The sequence below is a fragment of the Pomacea canaliculata genome, linkage group LG3 (genome assembly GCF_003073045.1).
Source record: "Pomacea canaliculata isolate SZHN2017 linkage group LG3, ASM307304v1, whole genome shotgun sequence".
Lineage (NCBI taxonomy): Eukaryota > Metazoa > Mollusca > Gastropoda > Architaenioglossa > Ampullariidae > Pomacea > Pomacea canaliculata.
Window position 1 is genome coordinate 7705462 of NC_037592.1, and position 25327 is coordinate 7730788.

The window sequence follows — 25327 nt, forward strand, 5'->3', positions numbered from 1 at the left end:
TCAAGTTCTTTCTTGTCAATGACAGAGTCCTGTGGACATGCTCTGTACAAATGTATAACAGGGAGAAAATATGTGTGTGTGTGTGTGCACTCTAGACTATTCACTTAAAAGATAATTATATGTGGTCAAGCTATAAAATAAATCACAAAAATAACTAAACCTCCCTCTTTTGTCCTTTGTAAAAAAAAATCTTTGTAAAGACACATTATTTCACTTTACTTTCCATTTAAAGCTCACCCACACACCGTGCAATATGTCGAATTAATGAATTAATTAGTATTCGCCGTCTCATGGATAGATGTCAAAAAATGCCTACCATGTAACAGGGATTTTATTCTCAGGTGTGAAACAACCGTCGATCTACGGAAAACAATAACCTTCCGTGAATTTTCAATGTCGTTTGTTGACTTTCTGTGAACTGTACAGTAACGCATGTGTGAAGAAAAGAAGGAATAAAAAAACTAAAAGAACAAAATGATGAAAGAAAAGAGCAGCACAGGTAGTGGGCAAGTCGTGCTACCTCCTGGGTAATTACAGTCTCATTAGGCCCCGGATTTCCGTAGTGTCTGGCGCGTGGCGAGCCAGTAGAGCACGAAGAGAAAGTCTGGTCAATGGCCTTGCACCCTCTCCTCCCATTCTACCCACCCACCCCACTCCTAACCCGCTGCTCTCCCGTCCAACACCAACTCCATCCTCTTTATATCTTCCCCCGTTTGACCCTGTCGTCCTCGTGCATCCTCGCCCTCTCCCCGCCTCCTTACACCCACCCTCTCCCTATTCGCACTTTTCCAATCACTGTGATACCAACATTTTTTTTTCTTCTCTTCTTTATGAATCATCTTCTGCAAGCGCTCCTAGGCTGCTTAGAGTTCGGAGAAACATCTTGAGATGCGCTTGGTTGGAGTTCCTTCAAACACCTGAGGTTCATGATGACCGTTGTGTCATCTTTATATTCTTGCTTTTCTTTGTCCGTCCGTTTATCTGTGTTCTTTGTATATATATATATTCCTGTAGAGCATCAAACTCGACTCCACACTGGAAATGCGCTCAACCATTTCAAAATTTGTTAAAAATAACATCAAGGCGCAGACGACAAGTATACTGTGTATTCTTCATGTCTTTAGCTACATCATCATTTTGTGTCCGTTTAAATTATTTTTGAAACCACTTGAGTTGCTCATAAATGTTCCAGAAGTGAAGACGTGGACCTTGGTTTTTCTAATTGTTTAATCATGGATTTTATTTCTCGCCATATTTTCTCGAGACGTTTTAGATGGCGGGACAAGATTGTCTTTTACAGTCTGACTTTTTACTTTGACAATATCCTCCCAATATACACATGTTGTTATGAGTGTAATAGTTGTTTATTCATTGTTGACGCTGTTTATTGATTGAAGAGCAAGGCGACACGTGCAATAGCATGTGTGTGAAGGACGAAATCATCTTTTCACATTTCAGTTGATAGTCATATGATTAAGGTTAACCCTTCCTGATGATTCTAGCTGCACCTACCTTCGCCTCCCTACAACTCCTCCATCCCACAACCTCCGGCAGTTTCTTCTTTCTCCTCGATTTGTCCGGCACAGCAGTGAATAATGACTCAGAACTTATTCTCTATCGTTTTTGCTCGCAGCGATGCGGTCGAAGCTGTCGCAGAGGAAAGACAACGGTTTCCATGTTTATGTGCGAGACCAGTAGACTAGGAGGGAGGAGAGGTGATGGAGGATGGCTTGGGAGAGAAAGAACAAAACTGAGGAGAAAGAATGTGTACACAATGATGCCGCAGCACCCTGTATCAAAAACATTATTTATTTACAAAAAGAACATTATATAGTTTATTCCTGTCCGACCATGTATACAGGTAAATATAATGATCAAAATGAGAGTCTCATGTTACATACATATCAAACTTTTATCCTTTCTCTCTCACACTCTAGCGCGCGCAGTTACAATCCTGTTTTTGTGTTGTCGATCATGTCACGCCTTCTGACTCTCAGTTATTGTGTCCATAACCACTTTTTTTATCTCTCCGATGAAAACTCCATGTTGAACCTCGCACTCGATTCTGCCAGCCCCGTGGAGCAGCTGTGTTGTTTCGTGCAAGCAGCCAGGCGTGAGTGGGCCGCTAGCGCCTGGCGGAGGGATACAAAAGGCCTTAGTCCTCCTCCCGTCACGTTGTCAGCTCGCCACGTCATCTAACACGTTTCACGCGCGCGGGTGCAGTCAGGCGTGCGCGGCACGTGACAACTGCCGACTCCATGCAATATTTCGCCGGCGACTACCACAGCCCCCCTCTCCTTTATTTTCCAGTACAGGCGCGACAATTGCGGGATGTCACTGGTTACCACAGATCCTCCTGAAAGCAAAGAACGCAGGCCAGACTCATTAATTACTGGCATGAAGTCATGATCGTAAAATTTAAACAAGAAAAATAGCTTCTGAGGTTCACCCAATGTTTTTACATCTTTCTGTGTTTAAAAAAAAAATAAACAGTCGAAAAAATTTCTTTTTAGTCAATATTATGATGTAGAGAAATAAAACACTGTAAATGAAACAATGTAATTGTCTACCCTGACAAAATGTTATAGATAACAGCTGGCAATATTATCATAAAGAATTAGAATAACACACATTGTTGTATGTGTTGAGGCTTTTTTTGCTGTTCTATATATGTCTAGGTAATAACCTTGCAGTGGGAGTCATCGCATGCCAACATAACATGCAAACAACAAACAAGAACGAAAAACGATTTCTTTTATATTATCAAAGTGCGTTTTTGTTTGTTTGGGGTTTTTTTTTTTTTTTTTTTTTTTTTTTTTTGGTTTGTTTGTTTGTTTGTTTGATTTTGTTTTGTTTTTTTTGTTTTTTTTTACTTCAGGCCATTAATTGCCTAAAAATTTACATCTCTCTTTCTTTCTCTCTCCCTCTCTCTCTGGCTCACACACATACATATTTAAATATATTTTTAAACTATTCTTTTTTTATTATTATTGGTTTTCTCACCTGTGCTGCATTATTATTATTAAGACCGTCAACGGCTCCCTATAGAGAGGCTTTAGTGAGGAGCGCAGTCTTGTATCTCGAAAGATAAGTAAAAGTATTCTGCCCTTTGTCTGAGGTTCAATTAGGCGAAAACCATTTGAGAGAGGGAGGCTGGGAGTAAAGAAATGCACGAGTATAGAGAAACAAAGGGACCTGCAATAAAGACAGACTTGACGGACCAGCTTCATCAGTTAACGCATTCGATGAAAGAACGACAGAAACAGATTGAAAAGATGAAAAGAAACAAACCGAGGAAGTAATGAAGTCATTGTCTGTTTCTGTCGGTGCACGATGTGTGCATGCTGCTTGGGTGTCTTTCCTACCCTTGCTTGCTCGGTAGAGAAGAGGGATACAGTCGGTGAAAGCGGGGAAGACAGAAGGAGAGAAAAAGTAGTAACGCATGAAGACTGAGTTCTCTAACATGTCAAAAGTTTGCACTACTGACAGTACATTCTCCTTCTAAATTACTGATAAGCACCTGACGCATCAGTCATCTTCTTCCCCTCTTCACCCATCTCTGTCTGTCACCCTCTGTCTTTAACCACTCCAAACATCGTCTGTACCCCAAATCTTTGCGCGACAATGTTGTTGTTACTGCTGTTTATTGGCAGGTAAGGCTTCTTATAAAAATAAAATATAAATTCACACAATATACTTACATAATATATACAAATACACATACAAACGATGGTAAGAGCTTAAGAAGGAGAACAGGAACACACGCCAGTACGCATGCGCGCGCGGACTCACCCTGGCAGGAGAGCGTGGACGTGCGATGCACGAGGGCAGGTTTTAAACACCAAGTCAGGCCACATGTCACCCTGCAGTTATTACTGTACTCATACTGATTACAATATTTCGCTCCGCATCCAACGCCATCAAAAAGCTGCCTGCTTCCTGCCCAGCATCGATAACTCCGGAGTCAAGCAGCTTGTCCACCCCACCCCTCGCCCTCCTCCATGTCTCTTACTCCACCATCCCCATCCCACCTACCCTCCCCCCTCTCGGGTCTCTCTTCCACAGACATTCAACTCTTGCCGCACACTTCCCCACCCCCCTAACCCCCACCCCTGCTCCACACATGCGCGTGGTCACGTGGTTTCATCCACACCCTCCCACCGCCATCGGTACCACACATCCCACTCTCTTCTGGTTGCGCGTCTTGCCAGGCTTCCATCTTCTCTATCGTTGCTGTCATTTCCTCTTTCTCTTTCATGGCTGGGAGTAGATGGGAGGGCGAGCTTCTTCATCTCTCCTCCCCTCCCTTGTTCTGCATCCCTACCCCCCCACCACTAACTCCCCACCTCCTCTCCATCCATCCAACACCCTCCACTCCACCTTACCCCACCCCCAACCCACCCTGTGTCTCGTTCTTTCGCTCCCCAACACGCACACTTCATCCGAAAGATAATAATTGTCAGGAATTTATTAAATCACGAAGGAGGCCATTTTGGGCGAAACTGGAGGCATTATCGAAGAAAACCTTTCACGCTAGACCGCACCGCCTGGCTATCAGGACCGTCCTCTTTTCCTCTCCTCGCCGGCACCGCTCAACTCATTGCCAGACTGTGAGGACATTTGGTACTTGCCCAACGACTTCGTCGAGGACATGGATGCTGTAAACAAGGGGGGATCGAGGAAAAAAGAGTGCATCAGGAGAAGGGTAGGGTAGAAGGGGGTATTGGCTGGGAGAGGATGTATGGGAGGCTTTTCGGAGGAGAGAGGAAGGGGAGAGAAACTTGAGCTTTTGGCGCGGCCAGGGCTGACTTTCTAAATCTGCGCCGTTTCCCAGTCTCGCCCAGCACCTCTTCCATGGCGTCGCTTGATTGACGGCTGAAGGAGAAGAATCACGAACGTAATTCTAAACGAAGATGCCGATACCAGTCTTTCCGGAAGTGACGTCATTGGAACAGGAGCTCAAAGGCCTCGAGCCGTTTGGAATGCGGTGAGCTGATGTAAAGAGTGTACGGAAGATGGTGCCATCGATCCCAAGCTGGCTGCTAAATTTGTGAAAAGAAAAAAAAAAGATGACTCGGGGTTGGAGATGGGGAGGAACATCTAGGTCTTCTGGTGTGACCAAAGACAGAATGCGGCAGGGAGGTGGCAAAGTGTGGGGAGGGGGAGAGGACAATCATGGAACTGATTTATGGAAAGTATTTTCCGATTAAACTTGGGGTGCGGGCAGTCAGTCACAAACCGTTTTCTCCAAACCGTCCACGCGGTCAAGAAGTACAAAAGATTGGGACCACGGTGAAGAAATAGTCTTCATTAAACATAAGCGCTTTAAAGAATATCATCAGGTGCAGAACAGGTAAACGATGGCCAGGGGCATGAGCGTTCGTTTCTTTTCCACACATTAAGGAAAATAATAATGTTAAATAATGGAGAGGGGATGGGATCCATAACCACATAGCCTGCCTTAGAAACGGTAAACCACTTGTAGTGCTGATTGGTGATGATGCTAAAAATTCATTAAAATTCACAAACACTGACCACGCCAGTTTCGGATATTGTTATATTAGAAAAGAAAGACAAACGCTCGTGCCAGCCAGTCCAGGCCGAGACTTCACAAGAGATCGGGAATCGATGACTGCGACATTAGCCGATCTGCTCACGTGTGCTTGTAACGAACCGAACCCCACCTGGTCAGAGTGCCGCCCACTCCCACCCTAGCAAGGTGTTAAATCTGCGCACGCGCTTCGTTTCTGTGAAATGATGTATTGCTGCATCCGGGGTAGCACGGCGCACACTTTGTGAGCGAGCGAAATCGAAGGTGCTTGGACAAAACAGTTTGCCAGTGATTAGCTTATGAAGGGCAAATTCAATCCAGTGGCTGCTGCTGCTGCTGCTGCTGCTGCTGCTGCTGCTGCTGCTGCTGCTGCTGCTGCTGCTGCTTGACCTAAAGGGTTTGCCCAAAGACGAGCTGCTTTGTGCAGGCAAACTTCTCTACATCCACAACTTCTCTCTCTCTCTTCCTCTCTCTCTCTCACTTATATCCCCCTGCGTATCCCAGTCCGCGCTCTCCCCCACGTGGTCTGTGAGAGACTTGGCCGTTCAGCTGGTGTGGAAGTGTCCGCCATTTTTGCACCCTTGCCAAGATTTCTGTCTCTTCAGCTTTGGCGTGACGTGTGGTGGGGATGGAACGTGTGCGCAGCAAGACTCTCCAGTCTCATGTCGGCATTAGCTGACACATATGTAGGCGTGAAAATACCAGCGGGGGGTGGCAGGGGACAGTATTCTACTACATCCGCTTTGACAACACGCAACACCGGTAATGCCGCTTTACTGACGTGCGAGACGTCACACCTCACAGCAGCGAAAGAAGACGTCATAACTAAATAAGACGTCATAGGTAGCGACACCTGAAGAAGACGTCATTACTAAATATGACGTCATAGGTAGGGACAACTCTAGAAGACGTCATATTTAGAGACTGCTGAAGAAGACGTCATAGCTAAATAAGACGTCATAGACAGCTGAGGAAGACAGGAAGGGCAGCTGGACAGCTGTGTCTACTGATATCAAACTTGTCAAGCAGTGTGTTTCAAAGAGTAATTCATGTCAACGCCTACACCATGTCTCTCCATGTTAATTGTGACGTATTGATAGCCTGTGTGTGTTTCACTTACAAAAATTACTTGTGTCGCATAAACTCTGCCTTTTATCCACATACTGTTTGACGGATTTACGATGCTTTATTTACAAACATTTAACGACAATCCCCAAAGACTTTTGGAACAATATTTCAGCGCCGCTGCCGTTCACACTGGTGACGTCTGTTGAGGTCTTAGCGGGGTTTCTTTCCTTAGACACTGATTGTGACGTAACAAGCGGTCGCAGAAAATATTGCCAGCTCTACAACCATAAAACGAGACGAGGCCGACCACTAACAGAGAAAATTACTCTCCCTGTAATTCCCGAACTCTTAAAAGCGCAGGCTCCCGCCATGTCATGTGACAAGTGCAGGAAGAACATTACAGCCTGCAGGTACAGGTAAAAAAATATTAAAAGAAAGAAGGTGGACCACGTAGAACCAAGGTATTGACGTGCGGTCTACCCGACTGTCGACCACTTCAACTATTATCCTCTTACTGACAAGAGGTTTTTCTCTTTTCTGTCTGTTGATTGACGAGTTGTCTACCTCCTGACGTGTAGTCTATATACTGATGTCTTGGTCTTCCTATCCAGTCTCTCTATTCGCCGTCCTTTCGCCATTTCTTGTCTTTTAATGACATCATCTAACAGAGAGTGCTTTGTTGGTAATTACCAGCATGTTTGTCCGACAGAGGGTTGCATCCCATCATCCAGCAGTTTAATGATCATCATATGACTGATGCACTTTTTTATTGTTCGTTCGTTCTTTAAAAAAATTTCATACTAAAAAGAACTGCAAATAATTGATGTATGTATGTGTAATGTATGAATACGTAATGAGCTTTTATTAGTTGTAACGGAAACAGCTGGTTCCAGGCGAGCGGGATGAAAACAAACTGTGAAAAAAAATGCATTTGAAAAAAAAATGTGATGACAGCTTGGCCAGGTATACAGCAGCAATGAAAATGTCCCAGCTGACATGTTACAGGTGGAAAAATGCCAACAACAAAAAATGAGCTCACAGAAGAACATATATCAAACGTGAGCTACCGCCCTGTCGCAGCAATGCAATTACAAGACATTTGTTCTCGTGGCAGAAAAAGACGAATCGCTTTTGCTCATGTTTAGTTTTTTTTCCTGGATTTTTATTCTATAATTAAAATGTCATGGCATTTATAGGACTGGAGCTGCTGGTGTTGTTCCACTTTGCATGAACACGCAGCCCACCTCCAGTGGCAGACATACCGACACACTCAAACCAGAAAGTGAATTTTTTAAAAACTGAGGTATTTAATTTTTAGAGCGGTCTAAATTCCAGATGCTGGATGCCAATCTAGAAAAGTATCAGACTTGTGAACGGAAAGATATGTGAACAAAATGTATAGCATTAATTTGAGAATATAGCGTGTTATAGAGGGTTAGGGTTAGGGTTAGGAAATGTTTGTAACTCTTATAATCCATGTATATCTCTCTATCTCTCTGTCTCTCTGTCTCTATCTCTCTGTCTCTCTCTTCCTCTCGACTATCCGCTTTTATTGCTGTGGTCGAATGGTATACTTACATGCATTGTGATTATTGTGATTATTGTGATTGTTATTGTTGTTGTTGTTGTTGTTGTTGTCGTCGTCGTCACCATTACCACTATTAAGTAAATGCAGACAGTTTAAACAAGAGATTAATGAGTCGCAACATGACATCTGACTTCAGAAACGCTTCCCTCATTGTCTTCTAATTGTCTCTACCTCCCCACCACCCCACCACCCATGGCACACACTCACACAGATAGAAAGAGAGAATCAGATTCTCTCACCCTTATTGTTTGTTGGTTAAATGTGTAAGCAGTTAGTTTTATTACCTTTACTTTATTAAATAGCACTTAATGATATGTTTTTATTATTGATATGTTGAAGCCCTTTCTTTTGGGCCCTTCGATTGATCGACTGATCGAACAAGCAATCAATCCTGTTTTACATTCCACTTTCTCTTTCACTCACTTTCTCCATATCCCATTTTTTTCTTGTTATTCTCTCTCCTCTTTTTTTGCACTCATATTGGTGTTTAAGCACGTGATATTGTATCAATCAACCCTAAGGAAACGAATAACGATCATGACCCAAACCAAACCAAACCAAACACTGACCCATGTTCTAGCGAAAAAGTTATTGGAAAGGAGGAAATCAAGTAGCCGGCGGGCCCTGGAAGGACAAAAACAATGTTGTTTTTCTCTCGACTTAACCCCTAGAGCTGCTATTAATGTCATATTAAATCAGAATGTTATGTGAGAAGTATGTCACTTCCCTGCGTTGTTTGTCCTCCTTCGTCGCTCCTTTTCTCTTCTTACCTCCACACATGTCATCTTTCCATTTCTTTTAAGGGAGACTAATCACCAAGAAGGAAGAAGAAATGAAAGCAAAAACAAAAGAAAAACAAAAAACAAACCTAGGGATAAAAAAAAATGGACGAAGAGAGTGACAGGCGTAGATAAAGAAACAATACGCTGCATTATGTCATTCCTGCCATTCTCTTTTCTAAATGCTTTTTGTCTGCCGTGTCCCCCTTTCTACCTTCACCTCACCCTCGTCTACAATTGTTGCTAGTGGATCGGCGTCTTCACGTCATGTGACATTTATCACATCAGTTCCCGCTGGTCACAACGTGACCACCCCGTAACCCGACACACACCGTAAATTGCCTGACACGAGCACCCAACGGAAGTAAAACCGTCAGCATGCGCCGAGCTCAGTCACGTGATGACACGCCAAGGTCAGAAAAAGTGCTGAAGAAAAGAAGAAGAAAGAAAAGCACTGCATAAAATGTAGATTAAACGCTAAAATATGTTTAATAAACAAATGCAAGTTCACCCGCAGGTTGCAGAGCTGCTCGGAATTTTATATTCACCACTGTTCACTACCGCGTCCACCCGTCACGCACCCACACACACTTCCCCACCTTCTTTCTGTCTTTCTTCGCTTATCCTCTCACGTGCGATTGTTTACCCCCCATCATCATCCTTGTTGTTTTAAGACAGGACATTCTGGCTTTGCTAGAGGTTGATGTGACTCTCCTCCCAGGTGTTATTACTCTGTGGGGCTGGGTGGCCTCAGCTTCAATCTCTTTGCCCCAAAATAAAATGTCCATAAATCGCATGGCCTGCGGGTACTTTTATGTCGGGGGAAACCAAAGTACAAGCGCACATGAAACAAAACTAAGTTTTGCGGGTTCTATATTTTGACCTCCAATTAAGACATGCGCGTGGGTGGAGGTGTTCGATTCTTTCGTTTATCTTCCTCTTTTTTAATTGAACCCTCTCCCCGCCACATACACGCACATTTCTGTAATGATCTTGTTCTCCCTTCAAACACTGTCACAACTTCATCGTAATTATCCCGCCTCATGTTTTCTTTACTCTGTTGACCAGGTGTCATCAATCAATCGTGTCCTGAGAAACCTGGCGGCCGAGAACCAGAAGGTGATGGGCCAGAGCTCGATGTACGACAAGCTGGGACTGCTCAACGGACAAGGGTGGCCACGTCACAACCCCTGGTACACTCCCTCCGTGTCCATGCCCGGCCTGGCACACCCCTCCGCCTACCCGCCTGCTCAGCCACCCTCGCTGGGCCTCGACAAGAAGCGTAAGTTTGCTTGCTTGGTCGTTTGCGCATGATGGATGGATGGAAGGAATGATTGGGCAAATTGACGGATGGACTGCTAACCTCCCTCTTCCACCGTGTTTTCAGCATGTTTTTTGTGTTATGAGATGCATCATGAAGAGTGTTTACTTATACTTCGTTTTTATTGTAAAATATATCAAAATAATAATTAAAATAATATTTGCGAACAAGCAGACGATATATAAAAAATAACATTCTAATCTCGTGTCTTCATGCTTTAGAGCTCACTGAAAGCTCAACAGTTGTACTGGAGATCGCAGACGTGTGAGATTCCAGAAGTATAGAAATGGTAAAGACGGTTGAAAAAGTCGCCTGTAACATCGGCATTGCCAAGGCAACATTTGTCTAAATTTACGTATTTCTGATTCTTTCGTCAATTCACTGAAGAAGTAAGAGCACTTGAAGGAAACAACGATTTAAACTAAGAAGCGGAAGAATCATTGACAAGTATAAGAAATATCAAGAAGTTTAATAAGAAGTATGAGCAATAAAAAGTATAAGTAAGAAGTATAAATATCTGTTAGTATGAGCGCATATTTTTTAAGGGTACGAGTAGCTTTTGAAATAAAAATATTTCAAGTAAATGACTAGAGAAACTGTGAGTCGTATAAAGCAATGCAGTCTTAACAAAGTGTGACCTAGCTAAGGATGAACTTTTCTTAAAATCGGCATGGACAAGCGTGTGGCCACAGCAGCTGCCATCATCATGCTTGAAGCAAATAGGTTGTGCGTGCTATTAGCTCTCATTCAACACGAAATAATTTTTTTTATTGTTTCGGAACACCAAAGCCAAACCACGTGGTCAGGCTACTTACTACGCATGCGTGGTCAAGCAGCAGAAAGAACTCTTCTGAGCCAGGCGCTGACTTACAAAAACATTTTTCCCTTTCGAATGACATATTTTCGTATTAACTTTACAAGGAGTTGGGTTTTCATTCACGATTCCTTATTTTCGCATCATAGACCTCACACCTTAGATCAGGTTTTGCAACCAGTGCCCTTTACGTGCCACGTAACAGCAGATAAAGGGACAACCACTGCTTTTATTTCCTGAGAACTTGGGACAACCATCCGCCTCCTTCAAAAACGCAGACAACTGGAAATTGTATGGAAATGTCTCGGTGACAACAAGGGTGATAAGCCAGTATGAAAGCGGTCAGCGACGTGAACTACTTACTTCAGCTACGGTCTGCACGTGCTTCTCGTGTTTCGCCCCGACGTAGAAAAGCCGTAATCGTACCGAACACACGCGCCGGCTTATCCGTCATCAAAAGGCCATTATGAATAATGCTCGAGTGCGCTGGGGTCTGTTTCGTTAATGAAATGTTGACGATTTCAATTGTGCCGAGAGCAGAAATCATCGGCCGTGTTTAGGTGTGGACTTGATTGCATGGTTTGTTCCCGTTCGTTACCCTACAAAAAAAGCCCCAGTTTTGAAACATGCTGACTAAATTCTCCAGTGTGATAAAAGAATGGTCGTGTCAGGTCATCTCTGCGGACTGAAGCCACAAAAGAAGGTTGGCTTCCATTTCCTGTCTCGGCCCCCCTTCAGTTCCGCGCTGGCTTTTCCGCTGTTAATCGTTCGGACAATAAGAATCATTAGTATCAAGAAAAGCTAGTTAATTTAGCGGCGTGCGGCCAGGCAGGTGCCAGGCGGCAGAAAGGTCTCACACACACACCCCACCCCTCACCCACGACCCATCCAACCCTCCTCTTTCCAACCCACCCCTACCCTTCCCCAAATCTTTTCATTTTGTCACTTCCGCCATAGGGCCAGAAGGCGAGAACGAGGCTTCGGTTGTACCGGAAGTCAAGCTTCGCGCAGACGAGTATTGCGGTCAATGCAAGCAACAAGCAAAGGATTTGTCGACCAAGCGTAGCCGCCGACAGCTTTTGGGGGAAGGGGGATGTACTTTTTTCGATTGAAGACCTTATAGAAATCGGCAAATAAAGCAACCGGCGGCGGGGGTGGGCGGGTAAGTCGGCGGGTGGAGAGGGGAGGGCTTGGAACAACCGACACACCAGCGAAAAAGTTTAGCAGAATAGGAGGCGAAAGGAGGTCCCGCCAACAAAAAAAAAAAAAAAGAAAAAAAGTACGTCAGAGGAGAGGGGTGTCAATGAAAAATGAATCAAAAGGCATGTAACATTGATTTGACGCGACCTTTGACCCTGACGGCGCCAAAGCTCTCCTCCTAGTCCAGCACCGACGACGCACAAATTTCCGCCGCGGGTTTTTTTTTTTTTTCTCTGTTTCATTCTTTCTCTCTCTTTCCTTTCTGTATTTTCCTCCACCCCTTTCCTCTTCTTTCTCTCTCAATGTCTCTCTCCACCCCCTTTTTGACTCTATTAAGAAATCTCCACATAAAGAGTGCGACAACGGCCACCGCACTTTCAAAGCCTGGCTTACCCACCATTGCCGCGGCTGCGAACTTATTGCGGCCTGCGCGCATATCCCTCCCTTCCTCCCTTCCTCTCATTCACCCACCCATCCTACCTTCTCTCTCTCTCACGTCCATTGTCCCTTGTCGTCGGCATGTCTGCCGCAGCTTTCAGCCCGCACCCGTAATCCGCTCCCCATATAAATAGGCCAGCAAAAGAAACGATTAAACCGTCCGCCTTAGCCGCTCTTTTTTTCTGAGGCGGACGACTCCCTAGGTCCCTCTCGTCGTCACCGGCGTTATAGTGAGTTATCTCCGCTTGCTACCTCTCGCTACTCTCCCCTTCCTCTTCTGCCCGTTATCCCTTGTCCCGTTAGCCATTATCCCTGCCCCCTCTCCTGTCTTGCACAAAGAGGAAGGCGTACAGTCTAAAGAAAGCTACTTTTAGAGAAAGGACTATGTCTTCCGTCAAGCGTCAGGACAAATGCCGCGGCAAATCTTTGACATTCCTATTTTCTGCAATTTTTTTTTTTTCGAAATAAATCTGTACTTATTTTTTAGCTATTGATATGTTTTATTTTTCTACATAGATTACAATAAATTTTTTGTGGTTTCTTTATGGCAGTCACGGAGCGAAGTGTGTTCTGAAGTACTGATGCATTTCTCAGAAGCAACAGGACACTAAAATGGTAGAAGGAAGGGTGAGAGATGAGAGAAAAATAGCTTAAACACTTTTCTGATGTTTATGAAGACCATTCACCAGAGGAATGAAATTAATCTCTTAAAGCACGCTGTTGCGAACTTTGATCTCTGTTTGGAACCAATTTGTTCCGCACCGCCACCATCGGGTTACAACCCTTCTGATGTACCTTCTTATTTCTTCGTTTGTTTAATCTTGCGGCTTGAGTATTCCTTCCATCACCCTCCTTGAAGTCGATTTGCGCCCACATCTCGCTCTTAACACAGCAAATGACTAATTTAGTTTTGTTTAATCACGCGGGGGATCCGAGAACCTGAGTTTAAACGAGAGCTGACCCCACGCTTGACGAACCTGCGTCGTTGGCGACACTCGCACGGAGCGAGGGACGGCGATCCAAAACCTACAGGATCCACACGCCGATGGAGTTGTTTTCTCTGGATGGACAGACGGATTAATAGCCCAGAAGGAAGGCGAGATATGCGTGTCTCGCGCGCTTGGAGACTTGTTTGCGAGTAGCGAGGATCGCATGACAGTCGACCGTTTGTTGTGTCTTTTGACTCATCAACCATGCGGTGCCATTGCGTGCTGAGGCTCGGAGGGAGAATGTTCGAACTATGGGTGTACCGGACAACACGGGTACACCGAGTACAACGAAACACCTTAGAGTCTGAACTGACAACAATATTTGTCATGCGTGTCCAAGAAAGGCATTTCGGAATCGTAAGATATAATGGTATCAGAGCAAGTCGACTCCGAGCGACCGCCTCTTTCTATAGCCGCCATGGGGTTGGTCCAGGTACACACACGTAACACTATATCAAAGTTTTTCAAGCTGTAAGTCTTGACACGCCGGACACATGTTTCAAAGAAAAATAAATTTTTCACTGCTTTACTTTAATGGACGACTAGAACTTTCGAGTCAGACAAGTTTCTTCCCTTGTGCTTTAAAAAAAAAAAAAAAGCAAAATGCGCTGTTTTGCTGAACTCTGCATTCCATCCGGGACAGTTGCTAAATAATACAAGCTAGTGAAGACTTCAAGAGGCAATGATCTCCAAACACTTTTCATTTCAGTGCATTCTAAAGAATGATGATCGGTTCGAAAGATAATCAAAATTTCAATATTACCTGTCGCGTCTCTCTCTCTCTCTCTCTCTCTCTCTCTCTCTCTCTCTCTCTCTCGATCTTCATTAATTTTTGTTGTTGTTGTTGTTGTTGATTACAATATCATTACAGTACAAACTATCAAACACCCTCCCACATGAAAACTAGAAGAGCATCTCTTTCTATAGGATCGAGAGGCTGTAGTTTTGTAACCTGGCGCCCTCTTTTTTTCAACAGCTGGAAGCAGCAGCAACACTAGCTCCCCTAGCGGACAATCTGACGGCATGAACGGGGAAACGGACGAACAGATGCGCATGCGACTGAAGAGGAAACTTCAAAGAAACAGAACGTCCTTCACGGCTGGGCAAATCGAGTCCCTGGAGAAAGGTGAGTCTGAGTCTTAGTGTTGTCAAGGGGTAGATGTCCATCTTGACAATCTTATAAACATGTAGTGTTGTCAATCATGATTGCCATGTGTTCATCAAGTATTTGACTGTTTTGTTTGCTTTCCAGAGTTTGAAAGAACTCACTATCCTGATGTCTTCGCACGGGAGCGGCTGGCGCAAAAGATCGACCTACCTGAAGCACGAATACAGGTAACTTCAACTCTTCATGCAATCTTGCTCTGATCAACTTCAAATGCTAAACCGAGCGCAAAATTATTTTCATAAAGTGGGTTCAGTTCATCAAGGAAAATTCCTCAAATCCCGAGCAAAAAAGACACACAAAAGCAGACAATTTCAAAAAATAAAGTGGAGGAGACAAGGGAGGCTTGATGAACGAGCCACAGAAACTGAATGTTATTTCAAAACATAAATTAGGACAGTGGTTAAGTCCCCTTTAAAGACTGTCAAGTAAACGCTGGGAGTAAATCTCCAGGTGGGCAGGTATGGGAAATAAATGTGTTCCTTAATCATAATAATATGGACACTAACGTCACGCTAAGAGAAATTAGTGTAATATACAATGGGCGAAGCAGACAGTTGCAGTTCTGCGGGGTCAGATGTACAGACGACCGCACTTTGGTTGCATCCAAAACACACACACACACACACACACACACACACACACACACACACACACACACACACACACACGCACGCACAAACACACAAACACACACACAGAGTACAATGAGCACGGGTTGCATAATGTAGGCAAGCCTGGCTCGGGAAAAAAAGTTAAATACTGGGGTGAAGGAAAGGTGGTTTTCAGGTGGAGAAAGTGGAAGACAGACAGGTGAAAACATCAGATAACGAGAAAGTAAAAATCATGCGATTCGAAAGAGCGAAAATATAAACTCTGAACTCCTCTAAATTCCTCGAAGCTGAATTCTTCATTGCTCGATCTACTTACTACCTGGACGCACAGGTAAATGAAAATACGAAGCCGACACTCAACACGAATGAGCTCACAACTATTCACGAATTGTTAAAATTATATTGATTAGAACATGCTCCCATTGTTGCTACAGGAGTAAGTAAGAATGGTTTTATATGCACGTCACGGTCTATGACGCACATAGATAAACAATAACAACGAAATTGATAGTGGTTGTAAACAGATGTTTCTAAACATTTCTAATGGACGACTGATTCAGGGAACAGGACCAGCAATTTGTTTTTGGTTTTTTTTTTTTTGGTTTGTTTTTTTGTTTTCGTTTTGTTTTGTTTGTTGTTGTTGTTGTTGTTGTTGTTGTTGTTGTTTTTTGTTTGTTTGTTTATTTTATTTTATTTTTTGGGGTGGGAGCGAGTTCCAGAGGAACGGTAATCGAGATATGGCAATAATTACACATCTGTTCTTTCCCCTTGTTTTCTGTAATATTGTGTTGACAGTTGGATGTGTAGTTGTAAATTCCTATCTACAGAAGGCAGGTTAGCTTTTCCAGAAATGTAGACCATGAACCCGCTGGATTGGGAGGTCAAAAGAGGGACAAGCGAGAACTAGTGGATGTGTAGGTATCCAGATGTGAACATCTATGTAGACAACAAGACAACAACACAACAACAAACTATGGAATATTAAATCGTGCTGATGATATTCAGTACTACTTTCAGTGTTTGGCTGCACACACAAACTGAAGGTTTCTGTTCAGGTTTGGTTCTCCAATCGGCGGGCAAAATGGCGGAGAGAAGAGAAACTGCGTAACCAGAGGCGTGACGTCTGCAACGGCAGCACGCGCCTTCCCATCAACCACTCGTTCACCAATGGCATGTACCCTTCCATCCACCAGCCCATCGCCTCCATGCCTGATAATTACAGGTAACTTTGCTTCTTACCTGTTGTACTGTATGCCGGATAATTGCAGGTAGATTAGCTTTCAGGTTTTTTTTTTTTACCATCTACTCAATCTTTCTTCGCCTGCGTTTCTGTCGGACGGCACTTCTTTTGGAAGTGATTTTATCACGTGTATAAAATCACACCCACGCACGCGCACACACTTCCACGCGCGAGTTCACACTTACACACAAACATAACCCCACACGCACGTGCACACACTCACACACACATAATAGGCCTCGTTCTGGTCGTAAATGTTGACAGAGAAAACAAGAAGCAAGATGTCGGGGGTAGAGATGAAAAAGGCATGGGGGTAGCAATGGCAGCAGTGGTAGGACATGCATGTTTGCCTCCACCCTTTGATCTGTCGACCGGAAGGTTCGCTAACACACACTGCCGTCCACGCTCTGTTGCAGCTCGATGCCCCCGATGCCTAGCAGCTACTCCCTCTCCAACAACATCGGCGCCAACTCCGCCTGTCTGCAGTCGTCCTCCTCATCCTATTCCTGCATGTTGCCAGGTATTTATTGACATTCACAACGAACGATCTTCCTCCTCCTCTTACTCCTTCCTCCTCTTCTTCCTCCTCCTCATCATCATCCAGCTGTTGTTTGACCGGTGCCTTAAACAAGTCTGCCTTCATGTCACGTGTCACAGGTGTTGGCCAATGTGTACAGTATTTGTAAAAAATTATCAATACGGTGAATTTCCAGTCTAAATGCAAATCGCGTTCAATATGAATTTCAATAATCATGTCACACAGCTGAACGAATGAAAATCTACCCAAAGGACCATCCTTAATGACCTTTTTCATGTGCATATTCTTTCTTTCAGTTATTTTTATCTACTCGTTCATTCGATCTTTCGTTCTTTCTTTCATTCAAATTTTCGTTTCATTTATTCATTCGTTAATTCATTCTGTCTTTCTTTTAAAAGGCATAATGCCAAACAGAAGCTTTCTACTACATGCGTCTCAGATTTTAATCTTAGTTTTGAGATCAGGTACGTAACCATCCCCGCAGTTTCTCCTCGTCACGTGACCAGTCCCTGTTTTTTTCATGTCTGTGCAGAATACACACCAAGGAGTTATGATCCCTTGTCACTTAGCAACTATTCACGACCAGCGTGCAACGCCGGAAGTGGCATGCAGGGCATGAACCATGGCCCACCAAACGGAGCGTCTACAGGTGAGCATGCGCGTTTGTTCCCTTCCTGTCGCATTCGTCCACAGACATATTGCTAATGGACTGCTGATTCAATTCACGCAGTCCAGCACGGCTCAACCACTTCCGGTTTCGTTTTGTGCGGGTACTCCTGGCAAACCTGGCAAGCGTTGATTAAATTCTGTCAACATAATGTAATAATGTTAAATTTAAATTGCATTTTAATGCTTTCTGAAATAAAATGTGTATTTAACTATAAATTAAATGCATTAAACTTTGTATTGCGCATGGTTACACCACAACTACAGTGCTTGTAGCTTTGAACTCAGAACTTAAGTATTTTGGCATGTACACTTGTCGTTGGCTAGAAGTGGTCGCGGTGATGGACATGAATATAATGATATGTGTGTGTGTTTGCGTGTGTGTGTGTGCAGGTCTGATCTCCCCGGGTCTGTCTGTGCCTATCCAAGTACCCGGGGCGCCGCAGGACATGGGCACCCACATGGGCACGATGGCGTCACAGTACTGGCCGCGCATCCAATGACAATACACTCCCTGGCGCGCGTGCGCAGTCCCACCCAGCCCTGGCGCTCCACCTCCTCCACCAGCGTCAGCCACAACGACACCCACGACGAACGTCGCCAGCGCCATCAGAAGCAACCACAGCTACTTCTTTCGTTATTAAACTGCAGCAGTGACTGCCGCGGCATCACCTGCAGCAGCAACTGTCACGATTGCGGCTCAGTCCGGTCACGTCAGCAGCTGCAGCCTTAACTCTCATGCCAGCTGCAGCAGCAGCAGCTGTCGCGTTACCTTCTGCAGCACTGACTGTGTCGTGCGTTGGTTCTGCGTCTTGTCTGGTCCGGAGGACAAGCAACATGGCTTGAGGCTGTGTCCGGTGCAAAACTTTGCGAAGACTTCAAAAGGCCGGCAAAGAAACTTCCAGAACTTCTGAACGGAAGCTCAAGGATCCTGATCCCCTGCTTGGATCACTTCTAGTGACTGCTGGCGAGGACAGGGAGCTGGCGAGGGATTCTGAGGACCAGGCGACCTCACATTTGCTATCAAACTTTCTCGTCGAGGTCAACGCCAACTGGGTCGATGTCACCAAACTGGGACGAGGACAACACGAACTGCACGTGAACAAGTATTTATTGTTCGCCAGGGTTCGTCAACAAAAATATCTTTTCATTGTTTTCTTGGATTTCTGTCCAAGGTTACACGATCTGACTTTGACCTTTGCACCTCGAGAAAAAGCAAAGCGTTCAAGGTCTGAGCCAAGGGCCTATGTAGTGTTCATATTCAGTCTCCATGGAGCAAGTAGTGAACTCCCTTGACTGCAGACGAGAGAGAGGAGTTGAAAGTGTGAAACGTGAAGCGTGAAGACAGACATGCATGTTATGGCCGAGCACAAACAAACACTTTGTCGTGGTGGAAAGTTCATCTCTTCAGTCGGGGGAAGAGGGAGGAATGAAGAGAAATAGACTCTAGGCTATATGTACTAACATATCTTTTTATGTATCATCTTCTGCTTCTCCTTACCAATATCTGTCGAAATAGATGACCTCTTGGGATTTTTTAATTGCCTCTATGGGTGGCTGTGTGATTGTAGCAAAGGTCAAACTCAGGCAGACGTGAAAGTTCAGTGATATTAAGGGGCGAACCACAAAGGTATATACTTAACTCAGGGAGTCGGTTGTAGCAATTAAAAGTATCGCCAGGTATGGAACGGGTGGGGTGGAAAATCGGTGGAGAATCGTATTACTCAACACCTCGTGAATGACGTCAGCATTATTTGTGGAGGACAAGGGAGAGGGTTGATGTCCTGCCGGCCTCTTTTTATGAATGTAGCTTCGATGAGGGAAAAAAAACCTGTTCGTGAGCCGTGCTGGTTCAGCACACATGAACGTAAAAACCAGAGTTCATTCACCCTTAAAAATCATCCACCCGGCTGTACTTTCAGACAAAGATGGGTACGTGTTCACACACACAGATGCACACACATGCAGACAGCAATCTCAAAGCTGGGCAAGAGAATGGTGTAAAGCAGTTTCATGGGATCAGACGGGGGATTGGGCGAGCTGGGACTACACGTGCACGGCGCGTGCGTGAGCCTGGAAGTCATGAAGGTCGTCACCGCAAACATTTGCTCATTTTCACGTGAGCCACTCGACGGTCCGCTGGTCCCAAAGCAGCAGAGTTGCGTGCCCACCAAAGATTGTCACTAATCAAACCACACACCAGAATAGCACTCACCCTCCATCCCATGATAACAATCTCTTTTACCCGTTCTTTTTCTTATTTTTAAATTCTTTCGTGACTTGACCCATGAACTTTGGAGTTTTAGCTTAAACATTTGTTTCTTAACCATAAGTCTGAAAATGACCTTGATCTCTCTGTTTCTTTCTTGTTTAAATAATTCTTTGAAAGAAATATTATCTAGAGATTAATTTAAGCAGAAAGTAAAATGTGACCAGAAAAAGTGTAATTTTTTTTTGTTGCAATCAACAAAGTAAAATATAATGCAAGTTAAATAAAACAAATTACTGCAAATATATTGCTTCCAATGTATAAATAAATAAATTTTCAATCAGGAGCAGTTAACCAAGTTATAAGTAAACGTTTTCTTTTTCAAATTGTCCTGGAATTGTTTTTCCGTAAATTGTAAGTATACAGTAGTGAACGTGAAGCAGACGCCAACAAACAAGTTCGTAACCACAAGTCCTTTAGTTAACTGACAGCGAATGGAGGGTTTGCCATTAAGTCCAACAGGAATTATTCGTGCGAATATTTCTGACCTAAACTTGTCCGCCTCTTAAAATCAGTTGTCACCTATGACGAGGTCAGAGGTCAGCAGTAATCAGTAAAGATGAAGAGGTCACGAGAGCAGCTTGCTTACCGCTGACAGAATCTGAAGGCGATGTCAACATGATGTGAACATGGTGTCGATATTTTGTCAACATTGTGTCAACATTGTGTCGATATGGTGTCTACATGGGGTAGACCATGCTGCTCATTTCCAATTGGTCAGAAAGCTCTGCTCCCAGCGTCATGTTTGTTCATTGTCAGAAAATTCCTCTCCCAGCATCACTTTTTTCATTGGTTGAAAAATTCTTCTACCAAATGGCAAACTATTTTTTTGGTTTAAAAAACCTCTGATTTCAATAGTGTCTTTATCTGCACTGTTCAGAGAAGATATTTTGTATAAACTGAATAGAAAAAAATAGTGACCTTTGACAGGCCACCAAAAAATAAAAAAGAAATTGGAAAAAGTGTGTAGGTTTTTTTTTAAAAATTCATTCAGACGGAAAAGAAAAGGGAGGGAATTTCAATCTCTGACTCATGAGGCGTGAATTGGATGCAAGCAAATTCTCCGTTCTTATGTGTGTGTAAGCTCGCTACCCTGTGTAAGGACTACCTCCACGTGAGAACGTCGAGCAGTTGCTCCCCACAGGCTAAACAATACCTTCAGGCTTCTCTCAAAACATCTCGTGGCACGAGACTTACACGAGTTCGCAGGGTGGGTGTGGCATGAAGGACCACTATGCTTCTGTGGAAGTAGGAATCCTTCCCTAGCATCAGGGACCCCAGCAGCGTGCGGCCCCCCAACAGAACAATGTCCTGTAGCTGCTGCGTTTCCTCGGAGACTTCCGGTAGCCTGCCTCGCACGTGCCTCGCGGACACTCGGGGCTGCGAGCCGCCATTCAACTGCCCGCAGAGACTGCATGTTGCACGATATTAAAGGTGACTGGAGACCGACAGCAGATCTCCCTCATGCCCCTTGTACGCCTTCCTCGGGCCTCCAGAATTTAATTTGGACCACTTTAGTTTCTCCGGGAGAAAAAATTCTGAGCTAGGACGAACACACACACAGACAGACACACAAGCATGTGCGCGTGCTCAAGCTCGCGTATGGGATTGTTTTTCGTTTAGGGGATGACTGGCTGGACTTGGACTTTGATGGGCTGTAAGGACTTAACAAAGTCTCTCTCATATTTTCGTGTGTGTGCTTAGCTTATATAGTTCAGGTTAAACGAGATTATTCTTGCTAAGAGTGTCTTTCTGTGTCAGTATTCTCAGTTCAGTCCCTCAGCATTAGGATGTCTCAGGTTCACCACAAGGCTCCTACTTCTTGCTTGCTCTTAGAAACAAAGAGTAGAAAGCATAAAGCTTCAATCAGATCCTGTGAGAAGAAGATGGAGCAACAATGTGTCTCAGCTACTTTATTGAGAGAAAATGTATCAAGAGTGTCTGTGTGGAAAAACACTTCTGAGCTATTCTTCGTCAACCTAAATGTCAGCCACAAACTAGCTCTACACCAGCATGGTCAGAAATACTTTTTGGTGACAAAAGATGCCAGCTAATTGAGTGTTTGTGAATATGTGCTGATGGAATAATAAATAAATCGCCGAAAAGTATAAACAAAACTCTTAACCTACCCAACACCCTCTCCAAAAAAGAGACTGGTGGGGTGAACGTACGTGGAAATGGAAAAATACAAAAGACTGAGCAGCCACCCGTTTGACAATATCCTCCTTCCCGATAAATGAACCGTGTTGTGCTCGAGAAACTGAGATGTACTCATGTTTGCTGTCTAAGAAAACTCTGTTGCGATGATCTTCATTATCAAATGACTTTTAACGATCGTGTGGGTGTATGCTTCACTAATCGAAGACTGATTCTTGTTTTGTGGGATTTGTTCTTGGAAGTGAGGCATTAGACTGCTGAGTTGGGAGTGTTAAGGCATCAAGAGACGATGATTGTTTGTGAATCAGTTCCTTCTAAACAGACTGAACTATTCTCACAGAGAATAAATTTTAGTTTTCTGACGACCGGATAATTTGCGCATTCGTATCATAATGATTAGTCTTGATTATTTTTTTTAATGAGTGTTTGATTGACTGAAATGAAGTTTTAAAAAAATGATGTAGCACTCATATCGTCTCATTTAAAAAAGAGCAAAGTTCTGTTTGATATCTGTGACGGAAATGGTTTAAAGTCAATCATCAGTCTACAGTCCAGCTAATTATATTGTCTTTCTCCTCTCTGACTATCTTTCTTTCTCTCACTCACTGTTTCGTCCATGGCCGATCTCGTTCACGAACAGCCTCACCTATGAGCAGGTGGACTATGAATCGATGTTATTCGTGTGCCTGTCTTTACGATTAAATGAATGCATTGCCAGAATAAACACAGTGGTCAGTGTGGAAAAAAGCAACCAGGATGACAAAATGTGGCTACAACCCTTTACTGATGTTTCCAATCAAAATGACTTGTCTGTAGAATGTAATACCTGTGTCTATGCCGTGTCCTTATTTGTCTCATCAGAAGCCGGCTCACACTCTCAGTTCCCACCTTCTTCACCAAAGAGGGAAGGAAGGACGTCTCTGTTCTTGAATGAAAATATTGATGCTTGGAACAATGAACTTTGCTGACTTGACCAGCTTCATCTAAACCCTACACTTACTTCTACAGCATTCTCATTGACTTGCTTTTGAGACTATAGGTATGTAGACATAAACTGGAGTTCTTCATGTCTCAACCTCCAGCTTCGGTGTGGCAATCGTCTTCATACCATGAACACAGTTCTCATCACATCAATTTACAAACGAAATGGACTACTTGCCTTCTGTGTCTTGTGAACCGTCGTATCATTCACTGTGGTCGTCTATCTACAGCGAGTATATTTTAGCGAATCCTCGGATATGGTTGAAACATTTGCGATGTAAAGATACGCGAGAAACCTGTCTTCTTTTGCTATCGTGACCATGTGTTTTGTTGTCAACAATTATTTCGACGGTGTACACATTTATTTCTCCACCTAGAAATGTCAGTATTATTTACTGAAAACATACTTTCTTGTGAGTGCAATATGCTCAAATAATTGTAAATTTTTCTTTCCAACCATCCCCAGGCTGTTTGGACAAACAGCAGAAGAAAAGCAAGACGCTGTTTGTGTCCGTTTGTGTGCAACTTTACTTGCTAAAGAAGTATTGTATGTATATTGTATATATACAAGAGACATCCAGCATTAAAACTGAACATAAAGTAAACAAATTTCTGAAGTGACTTCTACAATTTTTTTTCTTTTCACATTCTCATTAAACAAAAAGTGGCGGTGTGGGGTCTGACTTAAGTAATCGTACGATGTAGAGTTGGCTGAAGAAGTCTGACATGTATAAGCTGTAGTTAGTTTTTAGCATGGGAAAATATGAAGGTGATATCTAGAGAATCTTTAAAATATAAAGAATTTGCATACAAATAAAACAGAAAACAGACAACAGCTTAAACAATCTTAATGCAGTAAACTTAGAAGTAAATGAAATACTTTCCGAAAGGCTCTTGTTGAAAGAATAGACTTGTAGACGGCATCCACTGGATTGTTCTTACATGTCTATCCAAAAAATAAGGCAAAAAGAAATGATAATTGTTCGTGATTAAATGAAATATCTCTAGAATGTGAGCTAGTACGAGGACCTTTAAAGGCAGCAAAGTGAGAACGCGAGATAAGACACAGGTCGCTTTACCTACTGTGTATCTGCACTTGATAACCTTGCTTGAAATCGTTGCATATCGACTCCTGACAAAAAGCATGTCTACCTACAACTTGCAGCATCTGTCGTGAATAGTACGATTCTCTCCCCTTAGTTTTATTACCTCCCCTTCCTCCATTTAACTTTTCCTATTACCTCCGTTGCTTCGTCCTTTTTTTCCTCCATCTACTCCTCTCTCTGTCTCTCTTCCTTCACTTCACTGGTTAGAAGGCATGCTGGATACTTTCAGGTAGGAGCTGGTAATCCTGACTTGTAACAACGGTTTAAAAAAATAGTGAACTGATCACAGAGCAAACATCGATGGGTAGATAACACAACAGCCGACAGGAGGCCAGACGAAAACAAATGTTTAAGCTCCAATCACTCTCGAGATTGCTGTATCCGTTACATACTAGCAAAGAATTATGTCTTTCCTTTATTGTAATGATGTTCGTAGTTTGTTTGTTGGAAGCTGTATCTACAATTACCGGAGTCTGATTTTTTTTCTTCTATTGCCCTTGTAGCGGTGACTGCGTAAAATGACTTCTGCTACATGACTGGAAATTACATCTTGAAGTGAAATAAATATCTCACGTAAAGAGGTGTCACGTGTTCTCCCTCTTCTTGTTGTTTGATTGCTTCTGGAGGATTCCTGATGAGTGTGGGATGATTTGCGTGCGTGCGTGCGTGCGTGCGTGCGTGCAAGAAAGGGCTCAGACCTATCCCTAAACTTCTTAATTAAATGATCAGGCGACTTTCGGTCTCATCTGGATGTCCTGAGTGAAATACGATTACTTGACTCAGCTGGGAGCATATGTCCACCAAATCCCCTTGTTTGTCACGCATTACAGGCCCAGTCATCTG

The 25327-nt window shown here is 43.6% G+C and overlaps 1 protein-coding gene across 2 annotated transcripts in view; it reads left to right on the top strand.

Annotated features, from left to right (window-relative positions):
- Positions 1-25066, top strand: part of LOC112559942 (paired box protein Pax-6-like) — an 80135-nt gene extending 55069 nt beyond the window's left edge. For both annotated transcript variants that reach the window (XM_025231455.1, XM_025231456.1), the window contains exons 5-11: positions 10055-10268; positions 14725-14874; positions 15001-15083; positions 16583-16749; positions 17184-17287; positions 17838-17954; positions 18365-25066. In XM_025231455.1, the coding sequence (XP_025087240.1) occupies positions 10055-10268; positions 14725-14874; positions 15001-15083; positions 16583-16749; positions 17184-17287; positions 17838-17954; positions 18365-18474 (945 nt within the window). In that variant the 3' untranslated portion in view covers positions 18475-25066. The remainder of the gene's footprint in view (positions 1-10054; positions 10269-14724; positions 14875-15000; positions 15084-16582; positions 16750-17183; positions 17288-17837; positions 17955-18364) is intronic.
- Positions 25067-25327: the final 261 nt, after the last annotated feature.